The sequence below is a fragment of the Centroberyx affinis genome, unplaced genomic scaffold (genome assembly GCF_046629955.1).
Source record: "Centroberyx affinis isolate AG114_WGS23_722 - 3 ecotype Tasmania unplaced genomic scaffold, CSIRO-AGI_Caff_v1 ptg001250l_1, whole genome shotgun sequence".
In the NCBI taxonomy this organism is placed as follows: Eukaryota; Metazoa; Chordata; class Actinopteri; order Beryciformes; family Berycidae; genus Centroberyx; species Centroberyx affinis.
In genome coordinates this window covers 60,397-81,368 of record NW_027279761.1, presented here as the reverse complement: position 1 = coordinate 81,368, position 20,972 = coordinate 60,397, and the positions used below count along the sequence as shown (strand labels likewise).

General features: G+C 40.1%; 2 protein-coding genes across 6 annotated transcripts in view; both read left to right on the top strand.

Annotated features, from left to right (window-relative positions):
- Positions 1-5,097, top strand: part of slc12a2l (solute carrier family 12 member 2-like) — a 29,964-nt gene extending 24,867 nt beyond the window's left edge. For 2 of the 5 annotated variants that reach the window (XM_071524937.1, XM_071524941.1), the window contains exons 21-26: positions 394-505; positions 1,087-1,198; positions 1,365-1,451; positions 2,629-2,764; positions 3,652-3,719; positions 4,962-5,097. In XM_071524937.1, coding sequence (XP_071381038.1) covers positions 394-505; positions 1,087-1,198; positions 1,365-1,451; positions 2,629-2,764; positions 3,652-3,719; positions 4,962-5,097 — 651 coding nt within the window. Of the gene's footprint in view, positions 1-385; positions 506-1,086; positions 1,199-1,364; positions 1,452-2,628; positions 2,765-3,651; positions 3,720-4,961 lie in introns of all 5 variants that reach the window. The other 3 variants (XM_071524940.1, XM_071524938.1, XM_071524939.1) reach the window with 3 other exon arrangements.
- Positions 5,098-10,001: 4,904 nt separating this feature from the next.
- On the top strand, positions 10,002-20,340 carry nudt12 (nudix (nucleoside diphosphate linked moiety X)-type motif 12). The gene is made up of 8 exons (XM_071524943.1): positions 10,002-10,043; positions 12,994-13,203; positions 14,247-14,547; positions 15,859-16,135; positions 16,783-16,950; positions 17,525-17,638; positions 17,808-18,007; positions 18,728-20,340. The coding sequence occupies exons 2-8, from the start codon at positions 12,998-13,000 to the stop codon at positions 18,836-18,838; spliced, it is 1,377 nt and encodes a 458-aa protein (XP_071381044.1). The 5' UTR covers positions 10,002-10,043; positions 12,994-12,997; the 3' UTR covers positions 18,839-20,340.
- The last annotated feature ends 632 nt before the right edge of the window (positions 20,341-20,972 follow it).

The following is a 20,972-nucleotide window of genomic DNA, read 5'->3' as shown; positions in this document are numbered from 1 at the left end:
CATTTTAACACTAATAAATCACTACCACAGTATTTCTGAGACATCAGTATAATTAGACATTAGTGTAACACTATAATTACAAGAAGCAACATCCTCTTGGTGACAGGAAACAACAGGGTTTGTGGGAAATGTGGTCTTCATTTTGAGAAATAAAATACTTATCTGTAATGGATCATATCTTAAAAGTGGCTCCAACATGAGACCAACTCTGTCAGAGTGTCAGGGCTTTGATTCAGGACGACACATGTGTCTGATGGTAAAAATACTCCTGAAACTGTAAAACTAAAACTGTCTGTCTGTCTGTCCCTCTCTCTCTCTGTCTGTCTCTCTCTCTGTCTGTCTGTCTCTCTCTCTCTCTCTGTCTGTCCCTCTCTCTCTGTCTGTCCTGCAGAGACCAAGTCTCCTCTCAGTCTGGCAGACCAGCGTCTGCTGGAGAACAGCCAGCAGTTCAAAAAGAAACAAGGCAAAGGAACCATCGACGTCTGGTGGCTGTTTGACGACGGAGGTGAGCTCACATCACTGTACTGGTATTTATGGTGTGTTCAAGTTCTGCTGGGAAAGTTCGTCATCCAGGACTTCCCGGTCGGCTGCTGGACAGCGTTGCTTTCATGTGTCAGAAGAAAAACGATAAACAAACATGGCCGTCCTGCAGCTTAACAAGCTAATTAGACAAAATTAATTAAAACAAATGTTAGTCTAACTACAAGGTTCAGGTGTATAAAAGTGTTTTCTTCCTGTTGACTGACACAAAACCGTTTTTTTTCGCCTTGTTGAGAAGGTTAAAGGTCACTGTTGCTTCAGAACTCGGAAACTCAGGTAGCGAAAAGAGTTTCCGACTTCATCATCTGACTTTGAAAGGCGTTCATGTGAAATTTCCAATTAGGAAAGTCGTTTTTCCGATATATCCGATAGCACATGAATGCCCAATTAGTACAGAGCTTTATTGAATACTCAATTCTGATTGGCCAATGAAAGCATTCTGCTGTTTCACATCTAATCATATCACTCTGCAGTCAAGAGGTTTGGCCCATTCTGCTGAGAGAAGAGAAAGAAAAGGAAAGAAATAAAACATTTACTTTTTTTCAGGTCTGACTCTGCTGATTCCGTACCTGTTGACCAATAAGAAGAAGTGGGGCGACTGCAGGATCCGCGTCTTCATCGGAGGGAAGATAAACCGCATCGACCATGACCGCCGAGCGTGAGTCACTTCCTGTTTACCTGTCTGCTTCTCACTTCCTGTTTACCTGTCTGCTTCTCCTGAGCGCTGTTGATGCAGTAAAGCTTCTAGATCCTACCTCATTACAGACTGGAGAGCTTTCTGTCTGTGAACTGACTGTGCTGTCCTGTGCTCCTCCTGTCGGCAGCATGGCCACTCTGCTGAGCCGCTTCAGGATCGACTTCTCTGACATCAACGTTCTGGGAGACATCAACACCAAACCCAAGAAACACAAGTAAGAGCTCCGATGTCGGTTCAGTTCACTTCAGTTTCGTCCGGTCCAGTCTGAGCCAATCTCGGAACCCATCGTCTATCGGTCTGATGACGATTAGACTCTGGGGGCGACGGCCAATATTTGGGGGTTTCCGGTGTAGCCAGCGGACATCTGGGCCAAGACTTCCTCTTCCGTGTGCCGGTCATTGTTTACAGTCCGATTAGTAACTTGAGAATGGAGTCGGAGTTGAGAGACGACGTCTCATATGCAGATATCTGTTTACAGAGATTAGCTGAAATATCGTCTGGACCTAAAACACCTACAAAAAGTATCGATGTTTGTGTATTGTGTGGAGAAACGCACGGAAGAGGAAGTCTTGGCCCGGATGTCCGCTGGCTGCACCGGAAACCCCGAAATATTGGCCGTCACCCCCAGAGTCTAATCATCGTCAGACCGATAGACGATGGGTTCAGAGATTGAGTCTGATCTAGTCCATCCTGTTCATTCCAGTTCAATTCAGTTCAGTTTTACTCCAGTAGATTCAATTCGATTCAATTCTGTGTTAGAGAGGTTCAGTGATGAAGGCAATGATCCATTTCCAAAATGGATAAGTAGTATTTTAGTAATGAAACTCTTCATATATTTAGCAGCAGAGAGTCTGGAGCCGATCATCCTGCTGCAGTACTGATGTGTTCCTGTGTTCTGCAGTAGACTCTGATGTGTTCCTGTGTTCTGCAGGACTGATGTGTTCCTGTGTTCTGCAGTAGACTCTGATGTGTTCCTGTGTTCTGCAGGACTGATGTGTTCCTGCGTTCTGCAGTAGACTCTGATGTGTTCCTGTGTTCTGCAGGACTGATGTGTTCCTGTGTTCTGCAGTAGACTCTGATGTGTTCCTGTGTTCTGCAGTAGACTCTGATGTGTTCCTGTGTTCTGCAGTAGACTCTGATGTGTTCCTGTGTTCTGCAGGACTGATGTGTTCCTGTGTTCTGCAGTAGACTCTGATGTGTTCCTGTGTTCTGCAGTAGACTCTGATGTGTTCCTGTGTTCTGCAGTAGACTCTGATGTGTTCCTGTGTTCTGCAGTAGACTCTGATGTGTTCCTGTGTTCTGCAGTAGACTCTGATGTGTTCCTGTGTTCTGCAGGACTGATGTGTTCCTGCGTTCTGCAGTAGACTCTGATGTGTTCCTGTGTTCTGCAGTAAGCTGAGCTTCAAGGAGCTGATCGAGCCGTACAGGCTGAAGGAAGACGACATGGAGCAGGAGGCGGCGGAGCGGCTGAAGGCCCAGGAGCCCTGGAGGATCACCGACAACGAGCTGGAGCTCTACAAGGCCAAGGTCAGTGATGTCAGCGTCTCTGACCAATCAGAACTAGCCGTTAGTATTAGAACCATGAACAACAGGAAAGAAAACACTGGCTGAAACACTGGCTCGGATTTATTTATTTTATTTATATAGCACCTTTAAAAACAGAGTTTACAAAGTGCTTTGACAGACAAAATAAAAGTAGAATACAATAAATAAATAAACAATAATAAACAGGGATTAAATTCAATTCATAGGAGGACAGAGGTGGAAAAGAGCAAACATTCAAGTAAATAGTGGTATAAGCGTAGGATGAAAACCAAAATAAATAAAATAATAGAATAAAAGTAAGATAAAATTAAGATAGTTAAGATAAAAGATAAAAGATGTAAAAAGACAATAGAAAGACGATAAAAAGCTGATAAAAGATAAAAAGACGATAAAAAGACGACATCACATAAAAGCAAGTCTATAAAAATGGGTTTTAAGAAGTATTAATGTAACTACTAATTAATTGATGTCACTGTGCAGCTCTTTGTATGATGCCTTCTTAACCAGTCACAAAATAAAATTTCATCCCTAAGCACAAAAGGAGCTCAAAACTACAGAAGAGGATTAGGGCCACATGTGAAACATTTGAGTTATGAGCTTAATCTCAGCATAAAGTCAGAATTCAAAGTCTCTAAAGTCTGAATTTAAAGTCACTCATAATTCTGACTTTAAACTTCTGAGATTAATCTTAGAACTCAAATACATTTTTCACATGTGGCCCTAATCCTCTTCTGCACAAAACATCACAGGAAGGTTCATATGTGATCTTCTCGCTGTGCGGTGTTTGAAACCCTGCAGTGTGTTGAGGGGTGATGATGATGATGATGAGCATCATCACTGTTTATATTAACATTATGTGTGACTTTCAGACGAACCGTCAGATCCGGCTGAACGAGCTGCTGAAGGAACACTCCAGCACCGCCAAGCTCATCGTCATGTAAGAGTCTTCAACTCTGTCTGAAACAAACTGAATCAGGTTTCTGTTTCCTGCTGAACATCAACATTAAAACAGAGAGAAATTTAGACAGTCTACTGGAAACCCCTATATGGCCTATATGAAACCCAGCAATGTTGTTTCCTATGAACTTTTATGATTAAAATGTCATCTATAGGCTTAGCAGATGAGATTAAGCTTGGTTGCTAAGAGTTACATGTTGGGCAATTTGAGTAATTAGCATAATGAGCTAATTAATTGCCAAAAATTGGAAATGGCTATAATTTTGCTTCTAGTTAACTTAGAAACTTATGTAAATGGTTGGATTTTTGTTACAATCTACATGCCTTACCTCGCCAATGGCATGCTCCTTTCCTTTCAAATGAGCTAACTTGGGCCAATTTTTGAGCATTTTTGAATTTTCACATTTTTCATTAAATATGGTGTTGTTATTAATGATTATGCTAATAAAGGCATAACAATGAGGCTAGAAATGTTCTCTTATATTTTATATGCACTATGCAGTACATTACCATTAAAATAAACTTACTCTGGGAAGTCTGTGACGATTTTTGATTTTGTTCTTTATTTTACTTGATAATGAGCTAATTATGCTAATTACGCAAATTGCTCAACATGGGTTAGGGTTAACTCTTAGCAACCAAGTTGAATTTCATCCACTAGGCCTGGACTGATGCTCATATTCAGCTATTTCTTCATGTGGTCTTAACTGGTATGAACACCACAGAAGAAGAGACAGACAAGTCCATCAGGTTAGATAAAGTTACAGGAAGTGGAGTCAGATTTGCTTTGACTCTCTTGGTCAGGTGACCAAAACTCTGTCCAATAAACAAACTACTATAGTGCGTGACTTTTGTTTCCGGTCCTGGTTGGTTTGTAATTGGACAGTGTGATGTTCAACTGTCCAAATACAAAAATGCAACAAAATAAACTTTTACGGTTTGGACCAAAGAAAACCAAAAACATGATTTCACCCTAAATATCTCTCTTTCAGGCTCCTTTTCACTTTGATGGTGTTTTTGAATAATGATGCTGAAGGCTGAAGGTTCATATTGTTATGTTGTGCTGACACTGTCATACCTTTGTTTTTGTCTGGTTTTTGTTTTATTTGGCAAATAATCGTTAATAACAATCTCTCTCTCCCTCTCTCTCTCTCCCCCTCTCTCCCTCTCTCTCTCTCTCTCTCTCTCCCCCTCTCTCCCTCTCTCTCTCTCTCTCTCTCAGGAGCATGCCATTGGCGAGGAAAGGCACAGTGTCCAGCTCTCTCTACATGTGTTGGCTGGAGACTCTGTCCAAAGACCTGCCGCCTCTGCTGCTGGTGCGAGGAAACCACCAGAGTGTCCTGACCTTCTACTCCTAACACACACACACACACACACACACACACACACACAAATGTACTTGAACATACACATGTACACATACACATGAATGTACAAAGTCCACAAACAAATGCACACAAAAGCACATGATGTATGTAGGCTACGAAAACACACATGCAGGTCCGCTCACAGAGGCATGTACACACACACACACACACACACACACACACACACTCTACATTACACACATGCACACATCCACAGACATACACACTATGGACTGACACATACACACTGTTTCACATGATGTGTGTGTCCCCTTTGATATATATATATTGCAGTATTAGACAGAACTACGGCTGTACTGAACAAGAATAGAAAACATCATGTTTAACTCTTTGTGCCACAGATTTTATTTTCTCATGGCTGTTTATTAACTGGAGAATTGAACTCTCCATGTGGCTTCTGCCTGTTTACCAGCTGTGAGAAGATCCGGGAAACAAAGAATTCAAATCTAATTTTCTGTTCCTGTGTGAACTCCTTTATAAAACGTTCTTCAACTTTATCCTTGATTCCACTGAGTGAAAAGTCTGATAAAAATATAGATATAAAAACAAATGAAACTGACATTGAGGCAATAGAAGTCATATCTTGGATAATGATTGACAGATCAAAAGCAAAATTTGAGAAAACTGGTTAAAGCACTGAATGCTCTGATTTTGGCAACATCAGTTTTTCTTAAAATCACAACTTTTGCTCGTATTTGGTCGCAAGCACAAAACTTTGCTCCTAAGAACTTTTTCTAAACGAGTCCCCAGATGTATTTTGTCCAAAGCAGCCGCCGTACGCTGCAGACTGACCTGAAACAGCAGCTGCAGCTCATCTGCATCGCTCTTGACTGCAGGACTGTTGTCTGGGATCATTGAACAGACTGGAGTTTAGCTCTACAAACATTTCAGAGCCGCTCTGGAGGCAGAAACAGTCTGATTGGTCGAGTTAAACCTCAGTGGGCGGAGCCAAAGAACCACAATTTTTCTTGCTAATAAACATTAGACTTGCCTGATATGAGACAGAATTGTCAACTCGTTCCACTCCATTTCCATCTTCAGTCTGACACTGCCTCCACTCTAACCCATTTCCGTGGGGGAGGGGGATTCGATTTTCCCTAACCAATCACTAGAGACCGACGTATCCGCCTGAATCTAACGTCATTTTCAGTCGACACTGATGCGTAGCCATGACAACACCAGAGACGGTTCAGAAAGGATAGAGCATCTTTGACAACAACAAAAAAACAAAGTATTTCGGATTTCAAAGTAATTGGTACTTTTAATGGATTTAGATCAGCCTGGATAGCAGCGTCTATCTTGTCTGTAGCGTCTCCATTGTTGTTATTCCTCCTCCTTGGTTCCGGTGCACAGCTTGACAACAGCTTGACAGCGGCGTTAGTCCCGCCCGTGGCTCTGATTGGCTAATCGTTAGTCCCCCCCCCAGCGCTCATTGGACCGATCATTTTTCAACCGAGAAACCGCTGTTTCATGTCACGATGCCAGACCAGAATCAGTCAACTCGGTGGAGTGGGCGGATTCAAAGGTCTGGACCCAGGCAAACATTAGACTGAAGCCCAGTGAAAAAGTTTGTCTGAAAAAATACAGTCATACTAAGTTATCTAGGTTAGCTAGTTAGCTAGCTGACCTTCAAGTTCAAACTAGCCATACTAGCCTATAGCTAGTTATGATGTAGGCTAATAATGAAATTAACGATATTAGCCATTCAGCCTCATTGTCTGGTACAACTGGTTCTTTGACCAGTAGGAAAGACAATGATGTTCCCTTGCTAGCTGAAAAAGCGCACTGAAAAACTGTGGTTCTTTGGCTCCGCCCACTGAGGTTTAACTCAACCAATCAGATTGTTTCTGCCTCAGAGCTGTTTGTAGGACTAAAACTCTAATGTGGGATGAAATGTTTGGTGTAAATTCATAATGAAACGTCTTCTTCTCTTCTTTCTCATTATGCTGCAGGTCATATGTCTTCTTCTGTGATTATAATCAGGAAGTGATTTGAGGGATACAATGGGACGGTAACCTTTACATTTCAGAGCAAATGTGAAAGAAAATAAAATGTTATCTGTCCACTGCACTGTAAAGCCTCCATTTGAATAAATCCTTTAATCTCTTATTGAGTCTTTAAATCTATTTTCTGAAGTAAAAAAGCTGCCAGGTGAAATAATTTGTCTTGTTTTCAATACTGTTTCAATTGGTTCAAGAAATTTCTTGAAACATGTGACACTGTCTTGAAATTAGACAGATCCCTCCGTCTGTATTAAAGAGGAACAGAACCCCAATCTGAAGCCTGACAGGTGGTGACATCACCTGGCACAAAGACCAGCCAATAGCAGATGGCCAGTTCATTAGCCTAATTTTCACCACTAGGTGTCAGGCTTCACCACAGATTTGGGTTTGGGATTTAGTTAAGGTGACGTCACTTGCAGATTTTTTTCACTTGCTTTTTAAAAAAAACCTCAATACTAGATTAACTTACTTATTAAAATTGGTATTTCGGATAAAATGGTTATTGCAGTGTATTAAAGTGTAAACAAATCACCCCTGATTATAATGTTTATTTGAATGGATTCATTTTTATTCAGTCTGTTTTCATTAACAAATTAATCGACCAAATCAACATTTAGATGGCTGGTTCTTCTGGTTTTTCAGTAACAGGCTGTATTTTATTTATGGCTCATGTGTTTGTTTCATGTGAATGAGAGAAACAGTAAATACTAACTTGCTTTTTATATATTTTCCTGTAATGATGTTGTCTTCCTAGAAAGTCCTGATTCAGGTTTCAGAGTGTTTTGGTTTTCAGATGAGCTGCGATTATAAAAAGGGAAAATTTTCATTATGTTGAAAGTAAGATCTCTGGTAACATTATTTTGTACATTCTTATATTAAAATATTAACAAATCTGCATGATTCAACCAAGTCTGTTTTTGATCAACTTTTCAGAATTATATGCATCATTTTCGTAATATGTGATATGGAATACATCTAAGTATCAAGTAAGAAACTGGTATGAAGCTGTAACAGAGGTAAACCCAGCTCCCTTTTATTTTCAGAATAGAGTTTACCAGCTTTTATCCTGAGACAAATCTTCATATCATACATGCACACTACATCATAGCATCAAACTGATGTAGGTTATATGAGGATCAGGTCTTTTAAGGAAATATTTGCCATTCCGGGGCAGCTGCCATCTTCCATAAGCACTTTACTCACCCAACCAACAGGTGGACATCACAATCTAGATTTCATATCATGTTCCAATATAAGAACTTAATTTGGAAAACATGCCTTCATTTTATTGGAATGTATTACAAAAAGATCTGATCTAAACTCTCTGACCAGAATTGATCAACTTAAAGAACAAATTCTAAAAAAAAAATAAAATGAAAATCTGAGTCTTCTGAGAAAAAACAACAAGGGAAACCACAGAAAAAAGCATTGAATTGTTTGACTGGAGTCTCTCAGTACTGTGAAACAGGACGAATCTCTGTTTGTCCTGTTCTGGGCAGGTTTACATTTCATTTGCTTCAGCCACTTTATTATCAAAACTGGAGGTTTTCATGTATTTTGCTTTATGTATACTGTCTAAAACAAACAAACTTGACAAGCAATCCTACTTGTCCTCCAGTACCATTCCAAACATAATATCTCCATGACAGAATATGGAACAGAAACGGATCATGGAGTTTACGAGGAGCGCATGAAGGCAGCACAAGTCTCGCCGGTGTCGTTGTTGCTCTCGTCGTCTTTATACAACACAGCAGCTCCTTCCCGGACGGAGGAGAGCAACCGCCAACAACATCAGAGATCCGGGGTGCCTTCGGTGCCGGTTTGGTCGTTTAGCCTTCAAAATAAAAGCGCGAGATTTTAAACGTCCAGAAATACTGGTTTTAATACGTTTTACACAGTAGGACTGACTTAAACCGCCTGGGCCTAAATGTTAGTGTGGTGTGAAAGTACAAGTCTGCAGTAGTGTTTTGACACAGCCTATAGCCTATATCTTGTGCAGTAGCAGTGAAATGTGACCTGTGAAGTGTTTAATCTGTGGAGCATGTAGTCCAGAAATGACAAATCTCTGTTTAAATGCAAGTGGAACTAAATGATTACAAAAATTCTTCGCATGGGAACACATTGTACAGATTGTATAGTTGCGTTTTGTAGCTTAATTGTGATCATCATGATTTATTTATTTATGTGGAAAAATATGTTTTTTAGTCAAAATTGAGTGTTGTGGATTATGCTTTTTATATATATATAATTAGTTTTATTAGAGACAAACATGACCATGGACAGATGTAGTTACAGATGTTTCGTCGTTTTTTTTCCCCATCCGCTCACATCAGGTTTCCCACCCCATAACCCAAGCTACATGTATAAAAAAAATCAAATGAAAGTAACCAGGAGCATAACAATATAGTGACATATACATTGAGATTCAATAGAACTGTCAGATAAAAATAAATATGCTCAATTACACAAAATTGAATGGAGTTGGGTATGCGGGAGGAGAGAAACCAAAACAAAAACAACAAAGAAATAAAAATAAAATAAAACAACAAGAACAAAAATTACAATAATAAGACAGAATTTTATAGGGGGGGGGGTTAAAAGAAGGTAATAGAGAAAGGTGTGCGACGGTCAGTTTAGGGGGAGGGTTTTTAATCTTTTGAAGTATGATATTATAGGATCCCAAATTGAATGATTTTTTTCGGTTGATCCCCTAATAGAGTATTTTATCTTTTCCAGCCTAAGGAAAAGCACCAGGTCACTAAGCCAGACAGATGCTTTAGGTGGTTTAGCAGATTTTATGGTTTAGCAGAAATTATGCTTTTATTCTGAAAAATCGGACCGGATGTTATATTCTTGTTCTGACGGGCGGAGCAGAAGCAACAGCGGAGATCTGCTGCCTGGAGCCTCTGTAAGGTCAGTGCTGGACTTCAGCCGATCGCCTGAAATAATAATAATACTAATATAATAATGATTTCTGTTAAACTGTCTGTAAAGGTTCTTCTTCACTTCCGCTCTGACTGCAGGAAGAGGAAGCGCTTAGCTTAGCCTGCTACTTTTCTTACTTTTTCTGTCAGTCACATGCAGAGTGGACATAGTGACATAACCACCTGAGACTCATAACCTGAGACTCATAAGACTCATAACCTGGTGCATAAGAAATCAAAGCCTGGCTGAAGCAAAGGTTAAGTGCTGGCTAAAAGCAAACCAGAGCTGTACTCATTTTTAGCTAATTGTACTCTAAATCAGTGGTTCTCAACGTGGGGTCCGGGGACCACCGGGGGTCCTTGAGGGGGTTCCAGGAGGTCCCCAGCAAAATGAAGAAATGTTAAACTTCACCATTATTTAATTTACAAGAAGTTAAAATAGTTAGAAAAGGTAGAAGAATGGCTGTTTTGATCATATCTTCACTGTTGTCTCTCTTCCTACAGTACAGACAGTCATGGGATTCTGGACAAAATCATATCTGACAATAAAAATTATTCTCAGATTTGGGTTTGAGAGACAAAATCTCATCAAATGGGGGTCCGTGGCCCTAATGTGGACTAAATTAGGGTCTTTGATATGAAAAAGGTTGAGAATCACTGCTCTAAATTACTATTGGTGTGTGGTGTAGGTGTATTGGTGTATTGTGGTATGTGTATTTTATTGTATTTCCATATCTGTAGTGTATTGTGGTTTTATGATACTGAAAGCTGTATATTTTAATTACACTGTACATGTAAAAGCCCAACTAGGGACAAGAGTTGAAAATTAGCAATAGCTATAAACTCCCTGTGCAGCACATCAGTTTTATGCTCTGTATTGGAACTGTGTTAAATTTCATCTTCCCTATCAAATAAAAAAAATCAAATAAAGCAGTTTATCATCCTGCTGTTCACACTGCAGGACTTGCAGCTGACTCTAATCCAGGACTGTTTACACTGTGTGGACAAATATCAGATTTAAAAACAACAAAGTAGGCTAGATAAAGTCACTATAAATTCACTAAGTACCACAGACACACTGATGGCTCCTGTAGGAATATTTCAGGTGGAACTCAAGATTGACTGACAACAGTTTGCACCAGTGATGTTAAAGGGAGAGACATTTAAAAGGCACAGCTAGGGCTGGACGATATGGTTGAAATTAGGGCTGCAACTAACGATTATTTTCATTGTCAATTAATCTGTCGATTATTTTCTCGATTAATCGATTAGTTGTTTGGTCTATAAAATGTCAGAAAATGGTGAAAAATGTGGATCAGTGTTTCCCAAAGCCCAAGATGACGTCCTCAAATGTCTTGTTTTGTCCACAACCCAAAGATATTCAGTTTACTGTCATAGAGGAGGAAAGAAACCAGGAAATATTCACATTTAAGAAGCTGGAATCAGAGAATTTTGACTTATTTTTCTTAAAAAATCACTCAAACCGATTAATCGATTATCAAAATAGTTGGCAATTAATTTAATAGTCGACAACTAATCGATTAATCGTTGCAGCTCTAGTTGAAATCAATATCACGATAATCATAAGGATTTTTTTCAATATCGATATATATGACCATATGGCTCACATAAGCGAAATCACATTAAATAATCAACTTAATGTTCATCATATTGAACCGAATGGTAATGTTTGGTGTGATGTCAAACTAAACAGAAATTTTCACATAATATTCCCACCATACTTCATTTTGTCTGAGTTTCTAAATAGAATTAGCTTGTTCTCATCAGTTCAGACAGCAGAACTGTGCGTCTCGATATCCCAAAATCACCATATCATCACAATATAATCCCACTGAAAGACGATAAACGATAATATTGAATTATCGTCCAGCCCTAAGCACAGCCTCCAATTATGATGTTTGAATTAAAATCTTATAAATTAAGATGCATGAAAAGAGTCAAATTCACACATGTAGCCTGCATGTGTTTTGGGTTGTCAAGTCAACTTTATTTGTTCCACACATTCACACACAAATGCAGTTCAAAGTACTTTACATAGTAATAAAAAACAGTAAAAGAATAAAAACAAATACAGATTCAAATTTGATCAGAAATCAAGCTAAACACAGGAATACAGGGGTTTCTGTGTGTAGAGCAGTAAACTTTTGGGTTTGGAGGAGAAACCTCTGTGTGTGTGTGTCACCTTCTATTAGGGCTGGGCGATATGGACCAAAAATTATATCTCGGTATTTTTAGGCTGAATGGCGATACACGATATATATCTCGGTATTTTCTAAGAAGTGGGCTAAATGTTCAGTTGTAAGTAGGGCTGGGCGATATGGACAAAATCAAATATCACAATATTTTTGACCAAATACCTCGATATCGATATTGCGACAATATTGTAGGGATGACTATTGGTGCTTTCACAAAATATTCACACAATGAGATTTTTGATAAATAATCATCAGTAATGTGGATATAATGACTAAGTAGGTAAAGGCAAATAATAGAACAGCTAGAACAGTCTGGTAAGTTCAGAAAATGACATCACTTTACTGTAATGCAGCCTTTAAAACCAGGAAAAGACTTATGCCATATCACGATATTACGATATCCAAAATCTAAGACGATATCTAGTCTCATATCACAATATCGATATAATATTGATATATTGCCCAGCCCTACCTTCTATAGAGTACAACAGGTGGTGACATCATCTGGCACCAAAGACCAGCCAATAGCAGAAGGCCAGTGCAGTACCCTCTCTTCACCAGTAGATATCAGGCTTCACCACAGATTTGTGTTTGGGTTTCATTTCCTCTGCTGTGATGTCAGCAGCTGCTTCAGTCACATGACCTCTGATCTCACCTTGCTGCTGCTGCTGCTGCTGTGTGTTTTCCGGACTCCATCCCCGTCTCTGTTCCCCCGTCCCGCAGCATCATGACCAGCCTGCAGCTGAGTGCGGGGGAGGAGCTGCTGGAGAGGTTCCTGGACGCGGCGGCCAGAGGCGACCTGTCCCGTCTGACCGGCCTGCTGTCCCGCTCCCCCCGCCTCCTCGACCGGGCCGGACACAGCGGCTGGACCGCGCTGATGCTGGCCGCCCGCAACGGACACTTCCAGGTGGTGGAGACGCTGCTGTCACATGGGTAAACAGCCAGGGTCAAGAGAATGGAAAACTAGGGCTGAACGATTTTGAAAAAATATCTAATTGTGATTATTTTGACTGATATTGCAATTGTGATATGATTTGCGATATTAGAGGGAATGATAATTTTTACATCATTATTCTCATTTTCATTGAAAAGGTATTGAAATAATTATGGTGTGATTTTTGCGGGGATCTGTAACAAACAAAGATGTTTTCTTAAGTCTGTAGAATATGATGTGTAGGCCAGGACATCTCTGCAGCACCACAATATTTAATTTAAAATGGTATTTTGACACATTTCACCTTTAACAAATATTGTGCCTCCTGCGATTTGAAAATTGCAGTAGGCCATATTGTGATTTCGATAAAATTTTGATTAATTGTTCAGCCCATGGAAAAGCAAAGAGTTGATGCTTGCAGCTGGGATTCAACTGATATCTGAAGGCCGATGCAGAAATAACTGAGTCAAAGCTGCTGATAGCTGATATTATAATACTGATAAAAATTTTCTTTACATAGCACTTTTCTTAACAAAGTGCTGAACACTAAAAGATTAAAACAATGACAAAATAAATAAAAAGAAATAGCTTAAAAAGACACTAAGCAATAAAAGCCAACAGAGAAGAGAATAAAACAATTAGGGAAAAGCGAGTTTGGAAAAAGTCAGTTTTCAATTGTGGTTTAAAAGCAGAAAGAGATTTGTGTCAGTTTTCAATATAGTTAAATTTTCCTGTTTTCATGCTAAAAAATGAGGAATTGTCTTCTTGTCAGAGTGGAAAAGCCTCTGAAGCAGCATGTAGACCATCATGGGACACTAAAACTCTCCACTGAAACCTTTACTCAAGAGTCTCATTAGTGACTACTGCAGCAGAATAACATGGAGCTGATATCACCATTCATTTTTCTGTCCCACGATTCGTCACATATCACATTCTTGTATCACAATATATTGAATTTTCATATATATCGTCTCATCACTAATCTCTGTTCATCTCCCCTCAAATCTCCGTATCTCCTCCTCTTCCTCTCCTCCTCCTGAAGCTGCGACAGGTTCTCGGTGAACGGCTCGTCCCAGACCGCCTACGATATCGCCAAGTTCTGGGGCCACAGACACATCAGCAGCCTGCTGGCCCGGGCCGACGGCGGCCCCCAGCGCCTCCTGCCGGCCTCCGACTTCGGCCAGCGGGAGACCTACTTCAGCAGAGAGACTCTGGACCGGCTGAGCGAGAAGAGGACCGACGCGGTCTGGCTGGAGGCCCAGCAGAGCCGTCCGGACTCCGTCTACCTCCTGTTCTCCAGCCTCAGTCCCATGCTCCGCCCCCAGCAGGAGGACAGTCCAGGGGTACGAGCACGGTCCAGGGTTTTTGGGTGTTATCTTCAGTTCAGTTCAGTTCAGTTCAGTTCAGTTCAGTTTATTCACAAATCAGTTAAAATACAAGTACAATCATATGAGACATAATGTAAATATGTGAAATGGGACACCCTGATAAGCTATCTGAAGCTTGAGAATAGAGGCCCAGACACTAAGCAGATAGTATTTAAAATATTTGTTTACTAACATGTCTAGATTTGAAAAAGTGCATGTATTATACAGTAACATTTACAACCTGCAAAACACCTAAGACTAACCTAAGACCCTAAAAAGTACTACTAAATGGTCCTAAGACATTTATTCCATCAGTCTAAACATTGATTAAATAGGTAAGATACAATAAGTAGAGACATATGGCAAGTGGAAATAACAGAACAATTTGAATGGATTTCAGAGTAGAGGAACTAGTTCAGAAGTCCCCAGCATTTCAGGGGATTCAAGCTTAAACATATTTATCAGCAACTGCTGCCTTAAACTCTTTTTGAAAACAGACACAGATAATGACATTTTTATGGTGTTATCAAGCTCATTCCACACCTGTGGACCTCTGCAAACCACACCTATCTGCCATTAGCTGATATTTTGCACTGATAATCAATATCTTTAAAGTTGACTCTTTTCATGCCCCCAAAAATATCCTCAAAATGACAAATATTCTGTTTCTTCCAGAGTTTTGTTCTTGCCAGTGGAACTAGCCAAATACAAGAGCAGGGCTGTAGTCAAAATGACCTTAGTCGAGTCCAAGTCACTTCTAAGACCAGGTCAAAAGGGGTCAAGACAGAGTCAAGACCTGGACTAAAGCAAATCGAGTCCTTCTGACCTTATTCACGTGGCGAACACTCAGGGTGGGAAACTCCACCTGAGTCCAGCCCACTCTGTCCTGCTGCTGAACCAAGATGCATCATACAAACATTTATCATTTCACAGATTCTCCACTTAAAAACATATTAGACAAAACATCTCAAGAATCCAGAGGGATATCGGTTCACAATTTAATAGATTTGGCCCATTATTGTTAGCTACCAGAGTCTAAGCCAAGTTAGCCAGTAGCGTCTTTCCAAATGTAAAGCCAACGCTAAGAGAGTTTGTTAAGGAGGAACAGATGAGCAGACATCTAGATCCACGTCCATCAACACTAGAACATTATTGCGGATGGAAAATGTTGCCCTAAAAGTTGCTGCTGGGCCCAAAGGGGGCGCTACAGCACACTACAGGTAGACAGGTTCAGTGGAAGTGGACTGAGTGAATAAACTTGACTCTGTGTCTGATTCTGACTGACAGGGAGACGCCAAGCTGTGTCGCTTCGGATATGAGACGGTTAAAGACCTGCTCCAGAAACCAGGGGCTGTGCTCATCTTCCTCGGAGTGGAGAAGAGGAAAAAGCCTTCCTCCTCCTCCTCCTCTCAGACAGAGGAGAGTATCCGGGAGCCTCCTGCTTGGTTTGCCATCAACACTGATGAAGAGCCGTCTGATCTTCTTAAACTCTGCAGAGAAGCGAACAGCTTCTTCCCTCAGAGACCCAACAGAGATCTGCTGAAACTCAGCGAGGAAGAGGCTGGTGAGGCAGATCAGAGTTTTAATTCTACAAATATTTCTCAGAGTCAGAGCTGCTCCGGAGCAAAGTTATTATCGTTAACGAAAACTAACGAAATAACGAAAACTAGGGGTGAAAAAACATTTTCGTTAACTGAAATAAAAATAAAAACGAGGCTTTACAAAAAAACAGTAACCGACTGAAACTGTATTGTGTGTTTACAAAACTAACTAAAATAAACTAAAATTATAGAGAAAATGTCTTTAGTTTTCGTCTTTGTCAATTTATTTCATACATAAGCCTAGTATTTTGGGTGGATATGAAATCTATCTTCCAATTTTTTTTTTTTCAATTTTTTTTTACCTTTTTGAATCTCGCCCCTGACAAATACCCCATATTACAAAAAAAGACTAAAACTAACACTGAAACTAATAAAAACTAAACTAAAACTAAGCATTTTCAAAAACTAAAAACTAAACTAGCAAACCCGCTTTAAAAACGAATTAAAACTAAACTGAAATTGAAAACAAAAAGTCAAAACGAAATAAAAATAAAAACTGCAATGAAAAATGCAAAACTATAATAACCTTGCTCCGGAGGCAGAACTAATCTGACTGGTTGAGTTAAACCTCAGTGGGCGATCCTCCTCCTCCTCCTCCCCCCCCCCCCAGGCGTCCTGGCCCAGGCCCGGGCGGTGCTGTCCTGGCACAGCCGGTACAGCTTCTGTCCCACCTGCGGCAGCGGCACCAAGCCGGAGGAGGGCGGGTACAAGAGGAGCTGCCTGAACACAGCCTGCCGCAGCCTGCAGGGGGTTCACAACACCTGCTACCCCCGAGTCGGTAAGACGCTTTTTCTCTGTGTAAAAGCTGAACGTCAAATCCAAGAATGCCGAGTCAATACTTCTGACTCTGACTCTTCTGACTCTCACGCTCTCAAGAGCTGTAGGGGAAAAATAAGCTTCACCCTTGTGGGTCAAAATGAATGAGCAAAGGTTCAAGAGTCTTCCACGGATTCTTTATTCAGACATGCATGGTTCAGTTCAGTGTTCCAGATAAGCAACAAAGAAGTGAAGCTCAATACACTCACTTTTATACACTAGAGTAAACAACAACATAAATCTCGGCATAAAGCCAAACCCACAGTTCAGATTTCTTGACTTAAAGCCAAAAGCCTCACCTAAGATGGGACACACGGAAACACACGTATGAATAACATAAACTATTATTCACCAATAAGAACACTCCAAATCATTTCATAACCATATATAGCACACGTGCACGCACACATGCACTGATTACCTCACCATGGTATGTAGAGAAAAAAAGACACTCTACTCTGAGAACAACGAACAAAAGAAGAGTGTGTTATTCATATAAAAATACACAGTATTTATTTTTCTGTGTGTGTGTTCAGACCCGGTGGTCATCATGCTGGTCATCCATCCTGATGGAAACCAGTGTTTACTGGGAAGGAAGAAGATCTTCCCAGTCGGCATGTTCTCCTGCCTGGCTGGATTCATAGAGCCTGGTAACACACAAACACACACACACACACTCTCACACACACACACCGCTAGTGTGAATATTGTCAACATATTCTTCAGCCTGTTTTTTTTTGTTGATCCAGACTACACCCTGCACACATCCATTTGACTCTCTCTCTCTCTCTCTCTCTCCCCCCCCCCCCCCCCCCGCAGGAGAGACTATAGAGGAGGCGGTGAGGCGGGAGGTGGAGGAGGAGAGCGGGGTGAAGGCGGGGCCGGTGCAGTATGTCTGCTGTCAGCCCTGGCCCATGCCCTCCAACCTCATGATTGGCTGCCTGGCCGTCGCCATGTCGACCGACATCAGAGTGGACGAGAACGAGATCGAGGAGGCTCGCTGGTTCCCACGGCAACAGGTCAGCGCTCCACTTATCATAAACACACTTAATAATGATTATTTATACAGTTATAATGTGTATTCTTATTATTATTAGCAGCAGTAGTAGTAGTTAATAATCTATTTATTATATTATTTACTATAATATTTAAAGTTATAAATTATATGAATATTATATCTACAATATATCAGACCATTATTGCTACTGTGAATAATAATAACAACTTTAAATATGTTCATAATCATATTAATAGAATAAATTACTGCATAACTATAATTATAAATATAATATTAATCAAAATAATGCTAATGTTCTTTTTGTATACCACTAATAGAGTTATGAAGCGCTTTACAGGCAAAATAAAAATTTAACAATATAAGCAAGAAAAAAGTCAGAAATGGATTAAAATCAGAGGGAATAAAATTGGCAAATACAGAATCAATATTCATCGGTGCTTATATTCTTTTTATGGTAAGAATGCCTTGGATATATTTTTTCTGCCAAAAGCATATTGAGTTAAAAAAACGCTGGACAAGTTTTGCCTTTCAAGTTGTGTTCACATTGTTTTTGTCATTCAATGATAATCTGAATTCTTTTACCATATTATACATTTCATGACTATTTGGGCATATTCTGACATATTCTGATAGGATGAGTAGATTACACATATCTCTGTTCATCTGCTCTTCAGCCTTCAGCATTGTTCCTGTATGACAGCAGTCTTTTCTTACCTGACAGGTGATTGATTCTCTGTTCAGAGGAGCCAGTCCAGCCTTCACTGTTCCTCCCAGACAGACCATCGCCCACCAGCTGATCAGACACTGGATCGGCATGAACTCTAACCTCTGACCTCTGACCTCTGACCCTCCCAGCCAGCCAGGAGCGGGCGCTGCTCTCTGCAGGATGGGATGAAACCGCCAACAGCTGGCCGGACTGCAGCCGCTTTCTGAGCCGGTCGAACACTTTCTTTTGGTTTGTTTCCTCAGTCAGATTACTCACAATGACAAAACAGCACGTCTTCTATCTGGAATGCTCCGCGCTCTATAACACCCACAATAAAATATATATCAAAGGGAAAGGCAAAGACAGCGCTGTGCAAAATGGAAGAGACGGCAGAGATGAGTTTCCTACTTGAGAATACTGTTCTTCTCAGCTGTCAGGTCAGGAGTTTTTAAATAAAACTTGCTTGTTATCATCAGTTCAGACAGCAGGATTGTGTGTCATGATTTCCCCAAAATCAGCATATCATCACCATATGAGTCCACTGAAAGACGATAAACGATAATATTGAATTATCGCCCCCAGCACTACAATACCATGAGATTGAGAAATGTGATTTTCATTGCACTGAATCTTTAACTGTATCTACAGTACTTGATGAGGAAAATTGATTTGTGGCTTGATCCTAAAACTACTCCATTAATAAACTCTTCTAAGACGATGAAACGGTGTCAGAACGGTTTAAAAATGTTTACAAATTGAAATAAATGACCGACATGATTTTATAATAATATACAGTAAAGAGATATGATTTTATTGTATAATGACAAAGCATATTTATTAAAAATCAATTATTCTACACATCTTCAGAATGCCTCTCTTCCTTCTTTCAATTCACAGATTAACATTTGCGGGTGCACAAATAATACATGATATTCAAAATGTGATGTTACAAGTCATCAATACAAAATTAATTAATTAAAGAAACACATGAACATTTTCAACTTTTTATCGTTTTCTTTCTTTTCTTCTTTGTTCTTTATATTTAACTGAAAACTTGCTCCTGCTGTCGTACTCTTAGCAAGACGACAAAATGATTTGTCTTACAAGGTTTCAGAAAGCGACTCTTCTCTCTCGTCTTCACAGCTTTTTCCTCGGCAAAATGACTCTTCCTCCACAGCTTTTCTCACAAGGATATGCAGCTTTGCCATATACAAATCGTTGGTGAACCAAACTGAAATATCCATTTTGTATATTTGCTGGTATGTCATGATGTTAGCAAAGTTGACTTTTACATATAGTGCAGGCCGAAGCCTTCCTGTGATTGATTAGCGGCTGAGTGGCTAACGTGATTTTCCATCGACCACAAAGTCTTCTGTCTTTTGCAACTAAACAAAGCAACGAATGGTGCTGAGATTCACCTCTCGACTCACTACACAGCATAAGCTTTTAGATGATTTGCACATTTCTGTTATTTTAGGGCGTAGAAACTTAAGAGAAAAGACGATGGAGAAATACGAATTAAGAACTAAGAACGTAGAATGAAGCAGCTGTTGAAGCAGCTGATCCTCCAGCAGGGAGCAGACTGTCTCAGCAGGTTTTCACCTGTTCAGATGCAGTTTGGATTCAAGTCTGAGTTCAGCCTCATGATGGAACTGAAGACATTTATTCACTGTAGCTGTGAAGCTGCAGCTAGCTAGCTAGCTACCGGAGCTTGTTCCCTTTGCAGGAGATGGAACATCCCAGCTAGCTAAAGCATGCTGGGTAGTGTAGTTTGGTAATTTTTGATAAATTAAGCAGAGCGAGATGTGTTGATGCTTCCTACAACATATTTTATAATCAAAGCCATATGCTTTTTAGATTGTTGATATGAAGTAACTTCCATACACTGAGGGGAAAAGTCAACCCCAGCATTGACGGAAATGACGTCAACTCCGGCTCCCTATTATTTATCTGTCTGTGACTTCCTGTGAAGTATTAGAGAACAAGGTGTTTTGACTGTCTTCATCTGTCAGGAAAGTGACAGAGTGTTAAAGGATAAGGCTGGTGTTTTTTAATGCATTGCTTACCGTCAACAAATCCTATGAAAATTACAAAATCAACAATGCGTTTGCTCTCCTCCCGTTACTCTCTGACTTCCCACCTTCCCTTTATAGTCGTCAACCTGGAAGTCATTGGCTCCAATTGTAAGCTAAAAATCTTGAAACACAGCTCACAAAGACATAGTTTCAATTTTTTAAATCGCCAACTGTTACCCCGAAAA